This window comes from Engystomops pustulosus, chromosome 4 (genome assembly GCF_040894005.1).
Source record: "Engystomops pustulosus chromosome 4, aEngPut4.maternal, whole genome shotgun sequence".
Lineage (NCBI taxonomy): Eukaryota > Metazoa > Chordata > Amphibia > Anura > Leptodactylidae > Engystomops > Engystomops pustulosus.
In genome coordinates, this window is record NC_092414.1 from 164,934,149 (window position 1) to 164,953,694 (window position 19,546).

The window sequence follows — 19,546 nt, forward strand, 5'->3', positions numbered from 1 at the left end:
GAATTAAAGTCATCCAAAGTTACCCAAGCCAGATCATTTCATTCTGTCTGGCTGCATACCCAATGTGTATGTGGCTGTGCCAACTCATCCTGTCAGGGGAAAGATGGATGGGCCAATGGTTGGATGGTTTTCAATCTAGAGGATACCAGACAGGGAAGTCTAGCAGCGGCTTACTCTCATAGGAAAAAAATACTACTTTCTAGGCCATAAGTCCATTCATGTCTTAATACACTCATTTCAGATTATGACATTGATTCAGACAAAAGGTTTAATGAAATACAACTATATACACAACTGTGTTCCAGACACATCACATAGTTAAAAGGGAACTAGTCATGTCAAACGCTGTCTTATTTGCAGACGGAATGTTATAAAGCAGGAGGAGCTGAGCAAATTGTACATGGTTTCCTATCTTCCTATCTGCATGTTATAGAGCAGAAGGAACTAATTGAGTGTCGTATCAACAGGCAGCATGCTATAGAGCAGTGGCGGAGAACCTATGGCACGGGTGCCAGAGGTGGCCCTTCAGAGCCCTTTCTGTGGGCACCCAGGCCATCACAGGGAGGACTCCAGGTATCTTCCTGCAGTCCCAGACAGCCCAGGACTTGCTGTGCACTGATCTATTTTAAAGTAACAGGACTACCTGGGACTACTGGAGGAGTGGGAAGGTGTGGACAGATCTGGATTATCATTGTATCTCCTGCTCCGAGTCTTGGTTCTTGGTTGTAGTTTGGGCACTTGGTCTCTAAAAGGTTTGCCATCACTGCTACAGAGCATGAGGAGCTGAGCAGTTTGTACAAAGTGCCCTACTTGCAGGCAGCATGTTATAGAGCAGAATCAACTGAGCAGATTGATTTATAATATTGTGAAACAATTGTCAATGTAACTTGTCATTTATTCACTTAAATTCATGTTATTTCTATGCGTCGGAGTTAAGTGGGCAACCTCACTATAGGGGGTCAGTATTCCTTGTATGAGAAAGCACATGCAGAACTGTCAATCATTAAGTAGCACCACCCACTTGACACCTAAGCATAGACAAAGCAGATCTTCAAATACATAAATGATTACTTATACTGGTACTCTTCCTACAAACTATGAAATTGACCATCTCAATGGACTCAATTGGACTTTATACTCAACATAACAAGTTCCATTAAACATGCATTCATATAGATTCCCATGGTGACCTCACATGGGGGAGATTTATCAGAAGCGTCTGAGGTAAAACTGTTGTAGATGTCCATGGAAACCAATCAGAGCTCAGCTTTAGTTTTATTAACAGCTGTGGAAAAATGAAAGCTGAGCTCTAATTGGTTGCCATGAGCAAGTAGAACAGTTCTGCTCTCAGACACTTCTGATAAATCTCCCCCCATAGTCTCTCAGTTGAGTATACAGGATTAGTAGAACAATCATGGGTTGTGACATGCTTTAGTCTTACCTTACAAACTCGGGCGATCCGTGACACAATAGGGTTCTCAAAAAAGTCAAACTCTTTTCCTGTCTCCGTGAAAAAGAAATAAATCTTATCATCGTCGCCTATAGGGTTCCCTATGGGCAGATTCTCGGGAATATGAGCTGAGCCAACAAAAGCTGGATCTGGAATGACAAAGCCGGGGATAATGAGTTTAATAGCAGGTCCTGTGCACAGTTAATCACAGAGTCAACACAAGCATACATCCCAGTCTGATGAGTCCTCCTGTTATGCCCTTATTTACATACTGCAAAGTACTCATCCCGAATAATCTCCTAATACGCCTCCATTGTTGCAGGGTCTTAATTACATCAATACCGACATATTCTCGGTAAATAAAGAATAGAAATCGATGATAGACAGATAGGCTGACTACCAGCATGTGCTATCTGGGCTCTAGAAAAGTTGGATTCATCCTTCAAGGCAAATATTTGCAGTGTAGCAAAGTTCTGCACACATCAAAGTGGTCCCTGATCTCTATTAAAAGCCGTGTTATGTCTGAACATACTCTTATCAAAGAAGTAAATCAAAGGTTAACCTTGGAGCCAGTTCAAGGAGGTCTCAGTCTTCAGCATAATCTTGCTGTCTTCACTCTTGTATATAATGGGTTCATTTCCTTGGAAGGTACTGACGGTGCCCCCATACAAGTCTCCGTCTGGTACAGAAGAGAACAAAGTAAGTAGTGTACATAAAATATAAAAAAATCAGTAAGTATATATTGAGTATTTAAAGGATTTTCTGGGAACATTCTAGGGAAAATAATACATGGTTCTTGGAGAAGTTCACTTACCAACAATTATAGCAGAGGACTTATATTCTGGATCGAATGGGCATCGTCCCCTTCCGTCTTCCATGATAGGAACACCATTGGAATCCGTTTCTAGAGCAAAATCATTGATTCTCTATAATGGAAAGAGAGACACTTTGGTCGGTAAGTAAATTCTTAAATGCAAATAATAGCACAAGAAAAGATGTCAGAAAATTGGAGTTTTCTGACATCTTATATGATTTGGAGTGAAATTGTTTGGTGAAAAGTTGCATAAATCTTGACAGGACTCATAGGAGAGACAGTAAGAATCCTGGACACTCCTCCCACACATAAAGACTGGAAAGCCATTGATCATCCTTTATGATGGTTGGATATCAGACATTTATAGAAATACACCTTTCACTCTAGACCAGTGATGGATAACCTTTTGAGCTTGGTGTGTCAAAATTCGCCAAAAAAACGAGCATAACTCGGGTGGTGTGTCACCTTGACAAAAAAAACATAATTTTGTGATATTTATTGTTTAAATAACAAATATGTATAATTATTTAACTTCTAGGGTACTTTAATCCTAGGTCTGTGATTGATCCTACCATGTACTGCCATACTACATCTATTTATTACAATGTGCTGGACAATCTCTCAGCCTCCCGGCTACTGCACCTGGCCGTGTAGGAGCCGAGGATGAAACTTAACTCTCTGGCAGCCGCGTGTCACTGAAAATGGCTATGCGTGTCAGCACTGACACGCGTGTCATAGGTTGGCCATCACTGCTCTAGACTCTAGGGCTGAAGAGGCTAAAATAGGAATATCTTAAATTGCAAAACCCTATAAATTACATAATCTAAATCCTGACTTTTACCATATACAGAAAAACTTCTTTTCTACATTGGCCCTCATGCTCCACGTTCCTACAGTGCTAATCCTTTTTTACTGTAGAGAATAATTCTGGACCTGTTGGCCTCTGTTAGTGTAATAGTTCCATGTAACGTGGGATTTTCTAATTGGCTTCACTATGAAAAGCATTGAAGCAGGCAGAATGTGTTTGTGTGTTTACAATCATTACAAGTCATCATGGGCCCCCGTGGGTATCAGTACATCTGTGCAGAGACTATCTGACTAGCGTTTAGTCAGAAGAAAATGGATAAATATTGGCATAGTTAATAATCTACAGGTATTCCATAGGTAAATACATGCATTTCCCACGGCTTTACCCACATAATAATTACCCGCCTGGATGCTATTTCCAAGTCATGATGTGGTTAAATAACTTTGGTTGTGGGTGTAAAAACATAAAGGGTGTTAGTATATATGATACAAGCATGGACTGAGTCTGCGGGTTCCTAATATACTGGGATGATAACAAGCATCGATACAAGTGACGTCACTACAAAAACACAAAACAGGTTTCAGCGTATGGCCTACATACAATAATGCCACATTCACGGAACCAGGCAAAAGTCCTGGAATGTCCAACCCTACACATTATGTATGAGAAAATGTAATTATACAAATAATTGCCAGAAGAAACTGCAGCTCATTGCCATAATGAAACAGCATCTACTTGTGAAGGCTGTTAGAACCCTCTCATCAGAATGTCACGCCACACTGATGGCAAGGGAAGGAGCCCAAAAAAGTTCTTCCACAGCACTGCGCAGTGAACAAGACGTGAATTCTACCCACTACCCAGACAATCCATCATACAACCCGATCTACAAAGTCCATTTAATAAATATTTAACAGACAACATATTCCTACAGCCTACAGGTATCTCCAGAACAAGAGTCTCCAGAATTTTGAAATCCCCCTACACACCCTGCAAAACGCATGCAATGTAGCTGGAGAGTTGACCTGAAATCTATAGACCAACAGTTATGTGCCCCCTGAGTGTTCCCTGTTACAGATCATGTCTGACTCATATCTCACAATAATTTGGAAATGTTGAAATAAAAGATATTGGATCCACATACATTGTAAGCTTTTGTGAGCAGCTCAACCTTATTGTTTCATATGACCGTGTTAGTGTAATGTCCTATTTTGTCTGTATGTGTCCCCCATGATGTGTAAAGAGCTGCAAAATATAATGGAGCTATAGAAAGACAGACTTATTTATTATCCTAATTTTCCCCTTTGTTTACCTATAACAGTGATGGCGAACCTTTTTGAGACCGAGTGCCCAAACTACAAACAAACCCACTTATTTAAATAGAAAGTGCCAACGTGGCAATTTAAGCAGTAACATGTTACTACCTGTTTTGTCACGATTTTTAATTTTATTGGCGTCCTAAAGGACACCAATGCAGTTGAAATAAAGAGGAGAAATTCAGATTATCCTTCCAAGGTACCTTGAAGAGAAAGAATTGCGGTGCCCATAGCAGGAGTTCCAATAATAACAGAGCCTTGCCTGCACCTCCTAGCTCCTCCTGTAGTCCTGGGCAGCTAAGGATGTGTAGCTTTAAAATAGCACTGATCACAGCACATGCTGGGTGGCCAGGGACTGCAGGAGGAGGCTTTGAGTCCTGTCTGCAGGGGTGATGGCCTGGGTGCCCACAGAGATTGCTCCGAGTGCCACCTCTGGCACCTGTGCCATAGGTTCGCCACCACTGACCTATAAGATGGCTTCATAAACATGATATTCAGTATCTGTAGATGCCACAGGTAGAAAGATCATGGTTTCAACAAAATAAATATTTATCTCTGAAGCCAGCACCATTATGAATGTAGCTCTGGATTAATGGAAATTGTCCATCAAAATCAATCATAATAAACCAGGGACACTTACTCATAGATCCAGGCTCTGACTGTGGTAACCTTCTTGTATTTTCTATCCATGGCTTTTTCCTTCTCAAAACAACTAAAATAGATTCTAATTCTAAATCAATTCTAAAAGCAATTGACACCTGGGGGTGTTACCAAAGCCAAACCATGCTCTAGATTCACAGGCTCTTACACTGTGTAGAAGCACTCCCTCCTGCTCCCTCAGCACTTACCCTCTTCTTCTGCCTTCTTTCCTCACATTGGAAAGGGAAAGTGCCCCTGCACAGCATGGAGGTGCTCTGGTCATACCTCCAGAGCCCTTCTGGCTCATTAGAATAATTAAAAAAGTTAATAAACATGAGAAAAAACTTTTTTCTTTAGTTTACCTTTTGATTTAGTGCATGTTTTAGGTGGCCCTTCCTCAGATGCCAACCGCATTCATTGAATGGCCTGTATGTATTGGCAATTGAGGCCAGTGATTGGTTACATGGGACCAGTATGGAAACAATAAGGTGTTTTGGGGAGCATCAGACAGTACAACAGTCTTCGAAGCTACATAATGGAGGGGGTCTCTTAACGCCCACCAGAGCCATTATTGTTCATTATCATAATTTTAAAAGTTGATTTTAGAAGGAAGATTCCATGTATAACAGATATAAGCAGATTACCTCAGTCACAGTGCCTGGATCTATGAGTAAGGTCTATGTCCCAGGTTTATCATGATGGATTTTGATGGAAGATTTCCTATAATACTTGTATTAGGCTAGAACCAATATAATAATAGAAGCAAAGTTCATGGTCAAAATATAAAGCTGTTTTCATTTGTTTTAGGGTATGTATTCCCATTTTTCCATAATAGCCATACAAGTATATGGTGAGCCACTCTCCTAGTAGAGAAGCCACGTCATTACTAGCCCAACCCAGACAAGGTATAACAGTCTTCCAATATAGTCATAGAGGCGCTTACGATGTAGGTGCAGTTGGGGCTGAAGGCGTATGTTCCACAGGTGTAGAGGTGTGTGCTGTTCAGCTGCAGGAGGATCTTGATATAGTTCTGACAATCTCTCTGAAACAATGAAAAACAAGATTCAGGTTATTTGCTTTCTCACTGTTGAGCATCAAACCGGGTGGGGGAGGTTAGCTGGTGGAAAACTATAAGAGAGACATTTTATGAGCTTGAAAAATGAATTTTGCATTTATTCTTCTACAATTGTATTGCTGGAACATAACTTTTGACCTCTTTGGTAGTTATAGTCATATGAATAATACAGGGTCAGTCTGAGTCAGCACAAATTGCAACATTTTACCAATTGCCCAATCATGTAATAATGTCATAATGCAAATGAGAGAAGCCTGAATAACAAGATATGACACCAACTCCATGACACTAAACATTAGAGAAATCTATATTGTTCAGAGGACCACCACCCCTAGATCGTCCTACACAAGAGATGATGGCTCATAATTATGTTATACAATGATAAATACCTAATTAACTACATAATTTATTAACTTCCATCATTAATGGGAATGAACATGTAGCATATACTCGCTGCCATTGATGCCATGTGATTCATGTTTGGTTGCGCATTAGTGTCAATGTGTTGTAAAAAGGGTGACAACTAATTGGATTTCACCTAGAAATTTGTGGTCTCAGTTTGGGTGCAGCTTACTCATCCCAAAACCTCTCATGCACTTTTAGGTTCTATGACACTTTTTTTAAATGCAATTTTTGGTGCACAAATCGACATGCTTAAAGCTGGTCTACCAAGTTCTATTTCACCTTCATAAATCAGGAGACAGTTCAGAAACCAGGAGTTAAAGTTCTCCTTGCCGAAGAATGTCTCCTTCACTGTAATTGACGATGATGTATCCAGGGACACCGCAACTGGATCTCCTGAAGTCTGATGCAAGATGTCAATTACAGCAGAGGGGCATTATGAGGCAGGGAGAGCTTGACTTCAGTGTTAAACCGGATCATGACACCACGCTGGGTCATGAAAGGAACATGACCCTGTAAGGTGATAATCTGCTTGATAACATACTGGTAGTCTTTTATTGGGGCAATTTCTACTGATAGGTTCCCTTTAAGGACCTATTTAATGGATACAGGCGGTCCCCTTCTTAAGAACACTCGACTTACATATGACCCATAGTTACAAACGGACCTCTGGATATTGGTAATTTATTGTACTTTAGTCCTAGGCTACAATAAACAGCTGAAACAGTTATCACAGGTGTCTGTAATGAAGCTTTAGTGATAATCCTGATTCTTATGACAACCCAACATTTTTAAAATCCAATTGTCACAGAGACCAAAAAAGTTCTGGCTGGGATTACAATGATAAAATATACAGTTCCGACTTACATGCAAATTCAACTTAAGAACAAACCTACAGACCCTATCTTGTATGTAACCTGGGGACTGCCTGTATTAGATCAATATTTTCAGGTTGTGAAACCCCTTCTCTTTCCCCCCTACACAATGACTTTTGCACAGATCACTGAGCGTGTCTAGAAAACTCTTCCAAGGACCTTGCTGAACATATCCAGACTGTTGTGTCTAAGATTTGAGTGGCTGTATGACTGAGCCCAGAGCTGTCATGTTTATTACACTGGTTTCTCTGCATGGGGACGTGACTCCCTTCGGACACCCTACAGCTCCTGGCCCAGATATACCCACACTTTTTTGCACCCCCTTTTTGCTCATCTTTCTCCATGACGCAGCCACAGGTTGTCAGTTTTGCCATGTTTGCCACACACAAGCAGATATGTACAAACACATGACACAAACCTTTTAGCTCCTGTTTGCCAGTTATTATTAAAAAAGGAGGTCAGGTACAGTGCACATGCAAATACAGCTCTGTGCAGAGGAGACGTGTTACTAGGGTGTGCCCGTACTTTGGACAATGATTTTGTATTCTGTATCTTGATCGTCCCAGGCTGTGGGATTGTAAAACCACAGATTTCTTCCCCTTCTGCCCCAAGAACAGTAGAGTTTATGCAATTTATTAAGTAAAAGGAATACATAAAAATATATGGATTTGGACATTTACAAATAGGAGTAATATCATTCTATGTTAATGCATTATACCGGTAATCACAGGACAAGTATAGAAAAATAACAAAAAAGAAGTCAGATCAGGAATTATCTTTCTTTCTATTTAGTTAAATAATTAATCAATCAGTCTAGAAGTCAGCATTTTCTGGATAACTGGTGTACATTCAGGAAATGGCCTAGAGAGCAAAGTAACCTCTAACCTCTGGATAAAGGAGAAAACCAGAATTCTTAAATACCAAGTACAGGCAGTCCCCGGGTTACATACAAGATAGGGTCTGTAGGTTTGTTCTTAAGTTGAATTTGTATGTAAGTCGGAACTGTATATTTTATCATTGTAATCCCAGCCAGAACTTTTTTGGTCTCTGTGACAATTGCATTTTAAAAATGTTGGGTTGTCATAAGAATCAGGAATAACAATAAATCTTAATTACAGACACCTGTGATAACTGTTACAGCTGTTTATTGTAGCCTAGGACTAAAGTACAATAAATTACCAATATCCAGAGGTCCGTTTGTAACAAGGGGTCGTATGTCAGTCGAGTGTTCTTAAGTAGGGGACCGTCTGTATTATTGGTTCCACCACTGATCAGGAGAATGCATCACCAAATAGGTGTCACTACTTGAATGAAGTGGCAAGTCGAGAATGCGATATATGGAAATCTTGGGAAACACTGCTCTGAATTGATGAAAGTATCCCAGGGAACCCCTTTATATTTATCATTATACTTTAGGAGGTTGTACTAAACATTATTACTATACCCTATTCACAGGTTACCCCCACCTATCATGAGAGTGGACCCTGGGGACAGGGGTCCCATTCTTACTACTTCTTTTGTCTCCTTCTACTTTATTCAACACTATAAAAGCAGTCAGATACTGCCAAGCACAGTGCTCAGTTATCTCCAGCACTCTAATAGACAGTGAATGGGAGTGCTAAAGATAGTGCTTGTCAATTTCTGACTCGCCTATAGAAATTAATGGAGCAGGGTTTTTCAGGGGAGTCATTTTTCAATGCAGTCAGGATAATGTTTTGCATGATTACAATATAGATTGTGTCTACCAATTTTTAGAGTAGCTACAGATCAGGAATCATTTCCTGGATTCAACAGTGTAATTTCCAAACCCAAATATCCTCAAGATATATAAGGTACTTAGATAATAATCCTAAGCAGACAAAAATTGTGAACCTCTGTTATAGGGGAACCTCATGCCATTGGAGCTTAGGTATGCATGATGCCTACTGGGCGGATTATGCCTTGTTTTACAGAAAATTTATATTAAGGCTCCTTTTCAGACCTTCAACAAGACAGGAGAGACAGAAAACATCTGCTGGAAGAGATTTGCCAAACAACCTTTTGAAATGATCACCAGATGTAGATGTCCTTGATGCCAGGTTGTGTATTTGAGAGGTAGCCATAAAACAGCTCAACCAGACCCATCAACATTGCCCCTACAGCTGCAATACTTCAGCTTATGGTAACAATTAACCTATAGATGCAGCAATATGAGATTCAATGTATATTTTTTTATGTTACATAACCCCTGATTTTTACCAATAGCAAATAGCAGTCTTGGTATACATATCGCATAAAATATAACATAGTATGACATACCTGGGCATCTTTTCCCTTAAAAGTACATTCCTTCTTCTTACTGTCTTCTGCTCTCCATGTTAACTGCAGGATGAATAATAAAGCAGTGAATTATTACAGGTGACAAGTTGGCTGGACACTATTCATAGACACAGCAGAACAAGTACCTACCATTGATAAAGATGTAAAGTTTGCGCTGTTCAGTGAGAATAATGCTTCCCTGGCGCCTACATATAGGGTGCTGCCATCCTTACTGAGTAGTAGTGTGGTGTAATGGCTGACTCCATCTGCTTCGAACCTCTTAACCGTCCTCTCTGGAGAACCTACAAACAGGACGAGGAAAATGTGTATGTTAGATGCCTTATTATGTGGTAATGTATCATACCAAACAGCCCCCTCATAGATTATTTTATATACAACCCCCTCATTGTTATTTTATATAAGGCCCTATGGATTCATTAGATACAGCCCCCCTCACCACCATGGAGTCCTTATGTACGGCCTTATGTGGGCCTCCCAGCAGCTCTGGGCCCTGGCACTTGCCCAGGTATGCCCAGTGCTGGCGCTTGCCCTGCATGTAACACTATGGGGTATTTCTGTTATCAGCCATATTGCAAATTTGTGAGTATATTTGTAGACTACTTTTAAATACATACACCATAGATGCATTTTTATTTTTTTATAGTCTACACCATTGCTTCCCCTGCTTCAGTACAAGATACAAGTCATGGTGGACATTTATCCTGGTGTTGGACGGCCACACCCAGCAATGTGCATTGACTTTAAGATATAACTGGACAGTTTCAGTAATAACAGATAGTTTAGGTGTATTGACACACACAACAGATTTGCTGCAAAAGTTCAGATGGCAATCTATTTATGCAAATGCATACAGATTATGGGTGGATGGACTATTGTACAAGCACTGTCACCTTCTGTCACCCCTTCATCCTCATAAACTGTAAGCTCTTGTGAGCCGGGACCACATTCCTATTGTTACATCTGACTATATTATTACTCTGTAATGTCTTATTTTATTCTGAATATGTCTATATGCACCCCATGATCTGCAAAGTTTGCAGAATATGATGACTCCATATTTTTATACTGATTGTTATTATTAGTTCCCATTATGCTCTGCTATAATAAAAATAATATAGCGGTAGTGTGAACTAGCTCATTGTTGCTTGTACAAATTGTTAATCAAAGAAGTCAGAAAAATTTACATGGCCTTAGTGACAACTCCGAATGGAGGATATGCAAAGAAGTTTTCCTCGTCGAAGAATGGACCACTTTGTGCAAAAAATAATAATAAAGAAAAAAAATTGGAAAAAAACCCATCACGGTTAGATGAAGAAAGAGAGGTGTAGTCAGAATTGTTACTATTCTTTCCTTCACATGCGCCGCTCCAATAAATTGATCCCCAGTGGGGAGGTGTTCAGGACTGAGAAGCATAGGATAAACTGTGTCCTTTGATTAGTTTTCCAGTTCATTAATAACCATGAAGTGAACACTATTCCCCTGTGCAACTCACCAACTTCTGGCCTCCTATGGCAAGCTCCATAGCCCACACTCCATGTGCTGCAAGATACAGATCTCTGGCACAGAAACACAGTATCAATATGCTGAACAGCATGATAGCTGCTCTGCTCCAAAGCATCAGACACAAACCTTCTGGAACATTCTGCTGAGTTTATTAACTATGTGAAGGATGAGGGGTATATAGTATATAAGCAATGACACCATACACCAACACTGACCCTCAAATCGCTTCATGGAAGGGATAGAGTGGTAGGTATCAGTAGGCACTGCTATCAATGAATAAAACATTCTGCTTCTCATGTATCGACCCAGGAGACAACTAGCCTCGAGTAACCAAGAGTTGCTTACTCTGGACAATATTTGGCTCAGTCTTGAAAAATGAGGCTTGTGGCATGAAACACATATGTAAGCATTTCTATAAATGCCTAGCTACAAAATTATCATGCCATGCTGCAGATGCCAAACTCACATTGGAGCCCGCAATTTCCTACAATTCGATGGTACTTCTATAGAGTAAGGAAATCTCTCTCCAGTTACCTCTGTTGGAAGATTGTCATTAGTTCTACTGGCTTGTAGGATTACTAGTATCTCATAATCAATCAATGGAAATGTGCAAAGAATCACATGCCAATCATGCATACTATCTGTTACAACCACAGAAATAAAAGTATGTTAGATTAGTTCTCCATGGCCGCTACCCATTACTGCGTGTAGTTTGGCACGGCTACCAAGATACACTCCCATGACGTTTCCTGGTGGTGGTCCATACAGATTGCTGGACAATGATAAGCTTATTTTTTGAGGATCTCATCTAAGAAGTTGTGCTTGTCCAATACGTAGACCGCCGTCAGTCATATAATAATTTTACTGGATTATGGGGAAATGATTCCCATAGAGCTATGGGATGTAACTACAGTAGCCTGTGACATTAAACCACCTGCAGCAACTCAAATACTCTTCTCTAGAAGATGAATGTGCCAAGCTGACAAGAGTAATGAAGAGCAAAGCTCAGAAGAAATTGTTCTGTTCAATGCCCAGGCCTCCTGTGAGGCGCGATCCACAAGTGCGGCCTGACCTTTGTCATCTTTCATGCCGTGTTTCACAACATTAGACAGCATTCTGTTATTAGTGTTCATTAGCTTGTCTGAACAGCCTTGACATTTTCCAGTTGTGACTTGTCAGAGGAAATAAAGAAGTTCACGCGTTACTTGGAGCACCAAGCACTGAAGCTATGCCGTTTACTCTGATGGTGGTAGTAGTGGTGGTGGTGGAGGGCAGTTTGGTCATTGTATGGAGATATGCAGAGTGCACCTGAGCTGTACACAAAGTACCACTAAAATGTATAACTTCAGGTTATACTTCCTCTATTCCTTTTATTTTGTGAGATGTTCAAATCCTTGTTGCTTGGAAAATTGGCAGCATGTTTTTTTCTATGGTCAATATACAGTAAATGCAAAAAGCAGAATGTCTGTAAATGGCACTTTCTGCTAAATTACTTACACAAGATAATGTAATTTCCATAGATCTCATATACACTTGGGCCAAAGTCATTGGAAGACAATTAACCACTGTAGACTTGCAGAGACAACTGCTGAACAACGTCCAGTATCCCCATAGCCAGATGCTTGGCCGAGCATGCAGGTGTTCTCTGTGCTATTGTTCTAACTGCCTCTTATACATGCATTACTGGCTAATCTGAAAGTGCAAATGTGACTAGGTATAAAGTTACCAAAAGATAACTCTAGTGGTAGCCTACCTTAATGAATGCTCTATTCGTCTGTGTACTATGCAATTTTTTTTTTTTTAAGATGGCACATTAATTGCTGGTATCCTTACGTGGAAAGAATCAACATAACCTGGTTGTGCCAAAGTAGGCAGGTTCAGCAGACTTTATTGTTGGTTGCAAGGTAAGTATAGCCCAGAAAAACATGGCAGGGAACACTGGGAATGGGGAGGTGATATACCCCTAACACTATTATTAGTCACTATTAATAAATATAATTTGATAGTCCTATAGGGAAATACAGAATGGTTCACTTAAAGAACCCAACTGTAAGTAACCCAATACAAAGACAATATTTATTTACCGGACTCCACACACACATTATTGTTGCAGATGATTTATTTCTAGAAATGTACTTATTAAGTTACTGTTGGAATGGCTACAGGACATGATATCTGGGCAGCTTGTATTGTGACTTGAGCAGCTGCCATATTGTGTCAAGGTCTTCCTTCTATGCCTCAGTACTTGTAATACCGCTGTCCTGGTCCATCTGTTCTACAAGTGTTCTTCACATTTGTTCTGAACACAAATTAATTAGAAAAAGCAAACATCAGTTGTGGTTACAGTTGGAAAAGCAACACAGGAAGACTATTGTACCTCATTAATGATTCCATAATAAAAATACTCCCAGGACAAAACTGCTTTGAATTATACAGAATTATTTTAGAATTTGCTAAAAACATCTGCAATCATAAGTCCACTTAATGAAACTCTATCCAATATTGGTATAAAACGGCGCTCATAAAAACTGCCGACAGATGTATGGCCGATTGTAGACTCACTCTAGTTTTATACAATAGCAATATAAACACTTACAACCAGGGCTGTTAAGTACTACCAGATGCATCATGGAGAAGACAAAAGAACTCCCCATCAATGACTTTAATGGCTTTTAAAATCTGTTATATCTAATTTATATTTTAAAAAAAAGCCGAACAGGCCAACACAACAGATTAAAATGTAAAAAAAAAAAAATGTATAAGTTGTGTATAAATCATCCATCAAGAATAAGAAATCCGATGAGTTTAATGTATTGAATAATTTATACATTCTATGGGGGAGATTTATCAAGCTGCCTAAGAGTAAGAATGTGCTTGGTTGCCCATGGGAACCAATTACAGCTCAGCTTTCATTTTACCAGTGCTCAGGAATATTTTAAAGGGAAGCTGTAAATGGTTGCCATGGAAAACTAAGCACATTCTTACTCTTAGGCAGCTTGATAAATATTCCCCTATGTCTCTATTGATACAAAGTTGTTGTTGTTGTGGTGTTTTCTGAGAGTCAAAAATCCACAATCTGTCACCCCCACGGCCCTGGGAGCTGTCAACCTATCCAAAGTTTTCTCCCACAAAAAAAGGACATCAAAGAGCGTGAGCCACCTTACCAGACGTCCAATGTCTATGAAAGGTTCCCCAGGAGATCAGCAACTACAGGACTGAGGCCTTGTGTTATGTCACAAAAAAAAATGACAGCTATGATCTAATATCTTATTTCTTAACTGAGGAGACTGGAAAATAGGATTTGAGTCTGTGTAATGTTCATTATTTCTTGGCCGTTTTCCTAATTGTAGTTGAGTACTCAATTAACCGGGATAGTCCAATAGTTTTCACTTCTATAAATATTCAGCAAGCTTTGCTTGACAGATCCCCCATACATATCAGTCTGCGGAGTATCCTGCTCTCTGATTGTTCAGCACCATGCCGAGCCTCATTCACAGCAGTTTACTCTAGTGCCAATCTCCAATATTTACCAGCCCGCAGGGACACAGCTTTCCCTGAAAGAGATGTGTTACTCTTTGATGCTCTACAGAGTTTAACGAAATGTAATTTACAAACCGTGAAAATCCTTTCCTGTCCAGGCATCATGGGACAAAACCTGACTGCCTTACCGATTTGCTGTGCCCTTTCAAGGAACCGCTTGGAAATTCACAATATTCAGAGTGAGAGTGATGTTTCTTTTTCATTATGTTTCTGGCATCGGGACACACTACACTAATTTTAGACCAAAGACGAGAGTTTTATGGCTCCTATTATATGCATTTGGCTCCAATAATGTATATAATTCTGTCTCCATGCATACTGTAATATATAGTGATAGGGGCTAATGCACATGGGCCTCCACCTCAAAATGATTTACTGCAAGGTATAAATATAAGATCCTATTGCTTTTCAGAAATGGGAACTATAGAACAAGGGGACAAAGTACTAGTGTATGAGAGGTACCATTATTTCGGTTAGCATTAGACACATTTATTAGGGTACTGTATGTCAGTAATGACATTTTTTGGTACCGTATTATATAGTTTTCATAATCATATACGTAAACCTCTATCTATTTCTTGAAAATGTTTTCAGACTATTCCTCAAAAGCCAGAAAATAAATCTATTTTACAAATTCAAATATCCCTGGTCCCAGCTGCGTGCTGTTTTCTGAATAACCAGCTTAGCAAATAATCCAACCAAGCTATATATCCGTGCAGGCTGTCAGCCCTGGGTGTAATAATTAACTTTCACCCTGATTAACACATGCATCATTGGCTGGAAAGATTAGGATATCCACCATGAACCTATAAGAGCAAAGTTCATATGCTTTGCTCCGTGGAGCAGATAACAAAGGAAATGGCCATCCTGAAACCAGATAGTAGGGAACCTAAAATACGCTGCTATAGAATTTACTGCAAAAAATCGGAACAAGAAAAGTTTCAATACACCTTTGCTATTTATTTATGTGTAATGTAAGGTCATTTGTTTTTTAATCATGGTGTGCCCAAGAAAAAGGATGAATTTGGTTAAGTCTTTGGGCCCCCTGATACATAGATACAGTCTGAATGGCAGAGCAGAGAGTCTATTGCTCTTAACCATAACCATAATCTGTTTTAGCTTGACTTCCCACTAAACTGGTCCCCTGAACTGGTCTTGGGTAACCTGCAGCCAACCAACATTTGGGACCGATGTAACCCCCCTAAAAACATATTTACAAAAAATCATATTTTCTTGCATTCCAAACTTTTGCCAATTTACTATTGGCATCTATGAATATAAAGTTATGGCAGCCAAGTTTGTATGCCAGGTGCCCCCAGTCTCCTGACTGTACGCCAACAGGAGTCAGAGCTGAATTATGTTATATTTCAGCATGCCCAATCCTTTTTTCCCACTGGGGAGAAGATGCCGCCGTTTCCGGATCATGTATGTGAATAGGATGGCCAGGGAGGATGGTGGTCAGGTCACTTTTGCCATAATGCAAAACAAAAAAAATCAGTCTGACCAGAAAACTATTTCAAGTAAAGAAGATACAGAATGTAACTACAGATTATTTGCAATTGGTCCCGATACATGAGATTTTTCTGTTCTGTATACCAAACTGCACGGTTTAGATAACACAAAGGATTACGCTGTTATCTAAAGGGCATCACCAGAATAAGTGGAGTCAACAGTTCAGCAAATGTCCTCATCCAGTTCATGTGGTGGACAGATAATGCACATACAGGTCAAGAAAGGTCAGATGTGCACTGAGATTCAGTCCAATGTGATTCTATAGCTGTATCATTCAGCAGTATAAAGCCAACTTTTGTACTACTAGGCTATTATTTTGGCTTGTACTGTATTACACCATTTCAATTTAATTTCAAAGCTGGTACAGATCCTGAACTCTTTACAATTGTCCTGGTATCTGGCAACATTTCTGCCAACCGGTTCCTCTGTCATATAATACTACGTTACTCTGTAACCTTCAGGGCCATTATCAAGCGTGTGAATAAATCACTATATAAACCTTCTACCCACTTCTGTGCCATTCATTTACTCATGTCGCATCACATCAGCCAAGATTTCCTATGGTTTTACTGGAAACAGATTAACTCGCCATTCATTAAATACGTGAAAGGGAAATCACCAGTGCAGAAACATTACTAAAAGGGAAAATTTACATCAATGGTCAGGACAAAATGAAGAAATAAATGCATTTTGGAATTTTCTGGGAAGCACCTAGACATTTAGAATTGTCACTGGTGCGTCTACTGTACTAATTGCTTGTCTTAATGTCATAATAAATGTATTATCTTGGTATATTGAAAATAAATTACATTTTCCAGAGTATTTTATGTAGTTTTAGAAAATTATTTTAAAGGGAATTTATCATCAAAATCAATCATGGATAAACTAGGGACACTTACTCGCAGAACCAGGCACAGTGACTGTGATAATCTTCTTATATATACATGGCATCTTTTCTTCTAAAATCAACTTTTAAAATTATGCTAATGTACCAGAAGGGCTCTGGAGGATGTTGCCCTCCATGTCAATGGCCCTCCATGTCTCCTACCCCCTGCTCCCTTATGGCCCTCTACCCTCTGTAATCTCCCACAATGGGAGGGGGAGACTTGCTCCTGCACAGTGAAGCTACAGAATAAGATTCTGGCTTATTAGCATAATTGTAAACATTTATTTTAGAAGGAAGGAGGCCATGGATAACAAATATAAGAAGATTACCACAGTCACAGTGCCTGGATCTATGAGTAAGTTCCCCTGGTTTATCATGCTTGATTTTTCTGGTAGATTTCCTTTAAACAAAATGCCTCAGATATCCCTGAAATGAATGGTGTTTAAAAGGTTTTCAAATAAATTCTTGTTCCAAACAAAAAAATGCCCCATCCCAAAACACCTCATCATTTCCATACTGGTCCCAGGCAGCCAATCACTAGCCTGAATTGCGAATGTGTGCAGGCCACTCAATGGATTCGGTGTAGTAGGCATGTCCCACTGACTGAGGGGGCTGGTTAAAAAACCCAAACATTTACCTATCTCTAAACAGGGGCACCTAAGCCGCACTGCATTCAGCTTCCAGCTGGCCGAGTTACCTGCCACGCAGGCCGGGAAGTTGAGGCATGGGGTATGGACCGGAGAGATGGCGGCGCGGGATTTAGGAGGGACCGCGAAGGTAAGTAAAATTTTTTTTTAACCAGCCCCCTCCTGGCCACCAATAGGTTTTTTATGCTGTCGGACAAACCCTTCAATAGGTATTGATATTTGCTTATGCAGAACACATGAACATTATACTTGACTGTAAAGTAATAACATATACTTAAAAGTTGGTGCATGTTTTTGTGTATTGGGTGCTCCTACTTCCCTAAAGCCACAAGTGTTTGTTTTGTTTTTGTATGTACTTTGGGTACAGGGAGGAGACCAAAACTTTTGGTGATTTAATCAAGGGAAAAATGAGGCCATATGTTAATCTGCAATACAGATGTTATACTGTTATACAAACTAGATATGAGACATCACCAAGTAGGAAAGACAAAAGAAATAATAATGAAAAAAGAAAAAGAGGGTCTTAAGACCTTTAACACAGATGATAAGTTTGGGAAGTTTTCCTGTGGCTCTTCTTAATCCAAAACCACATGAGCCATAACCAATGCAGGGTAGTATGCTGAATCTGATCAGTCGCAGTCTGCATGGACAACACTTTCAATCTGATAGATTTCACTTTGGAACATTATCCACAAGCAAGTTTTTACTCCAACAAACTAGCTACGTCCAGATTTACCAGACTGAAACTAGAACTGCTGATGAATAGATGTGCCGGGGAAGATATATCATAAGTCTCTTAGAGCAGAACTGTTCTAGTTGCCCACCGCAACCAATTAGAGCTCAGCTTTCATTTTCCCACAGCTGTTTATGAAATTAAAACTGAGCTCTGATTGGTTTCCATGGGGAACTAGAATAGTTTTACCTCAGAAACCTGATGATAAATCTCCCCCGCTGAGTTCAGTTTGGCAGTTCTAGGTTTGGTCTTGTAAATCCTTTATGAAGAAACAAACTTGCTTGTTGGCAACAGACCTTATCCTGCCTGACCCAACCTCTGGCTCCTGGATGCTGTTGACTGACCTCCCCCATGCCATGTAAAGTAGGTGTCCAAATAATGGGGATTATTACATCAGTGAGAATCATTGATAGCATATAGATATGGAAAAAGACTTGTCTGAAAAACCCTTAACAAACAATATACATACTGTATATATATATGAATTGGATGTGAGCGTTATGGAGAGAATTTTGCATATTAGTTCTCTTGTTAGCCTGTATATTTCCTATTTATAGCAGCCACACAAATCCTCCTTTTTAACTTGCAAAAGGTCTTAAGATCAAAGCTTTTTTTGGCTTCAAAGTATAAAAGATGTGCCAAAAACATATATCAAGGGAATTCCAAGCTGGGCTGTACATACATGTTACATATTCAATGAAATTAGGTCCAGGCCTAAAGGAAGCTACATTTATAAGAAATACAGTATATTAAAATGTCAATGCAAATGTATTTTACCTGTGATAACTCATTGAGAGGCCAGGACAGAATCTTGTGATCGTTACTGCAGCAGGTCAATCTCCAAATTATGCAACCTATGACTGTCGACCTACAGCTATGGCACCAGTTGTCGCTCTCATCCCTTATATTGCACATCATCTGGAGAATTTAGTCTTGGAAGAGAATAAATTCAAACTCTGAAAATATGGAGCAATTTTACATTCTCAGAATTTTTGGACAGTGTGTACATCACGTACAGATGATCCAGACG

At 39.7% G+C, this 19,546-nt stretch overlaps 1 protein-coding gene across 1 annotated transcript in view; it reads right to left on the reverse strand.

Moving 5' to 3' along the window:
* Positions 1-19,546, reverse strand: part of SEMA4B (semaphorin 4B) — a 185,562-nt gene that overhangs the window by 6,772 nt on the left and 159,244 nt on the right. The window contains exons 4-9 of the mRNA XM_072148446.1: positions 9,825-9,976; positions 9,675-9,737; positions 5,968-6,066; positions 2,265-2,376; positions 2,013-2,129; positions 1,442-1,599 (exon numbers count right to left, since the gene is read on the reverse strand). Coding sequence (XP_072004547.1) covers positions 1,442-1,599; positions 2,013-2,129; positions 2,265-2,376; positions 5,968-6,066; positions 9,675-9,737; positions 9,825-9,976 — 701 coding nt within the window. The remainder of the gene's footprint in view (positions 1-1,441; positions 1,600-2,012; positions 2,130-2,264; positions 2,377-5,967; positions 6,067-9,674; positions 9,738-9,824; positions 9,977-19,546) is intronic.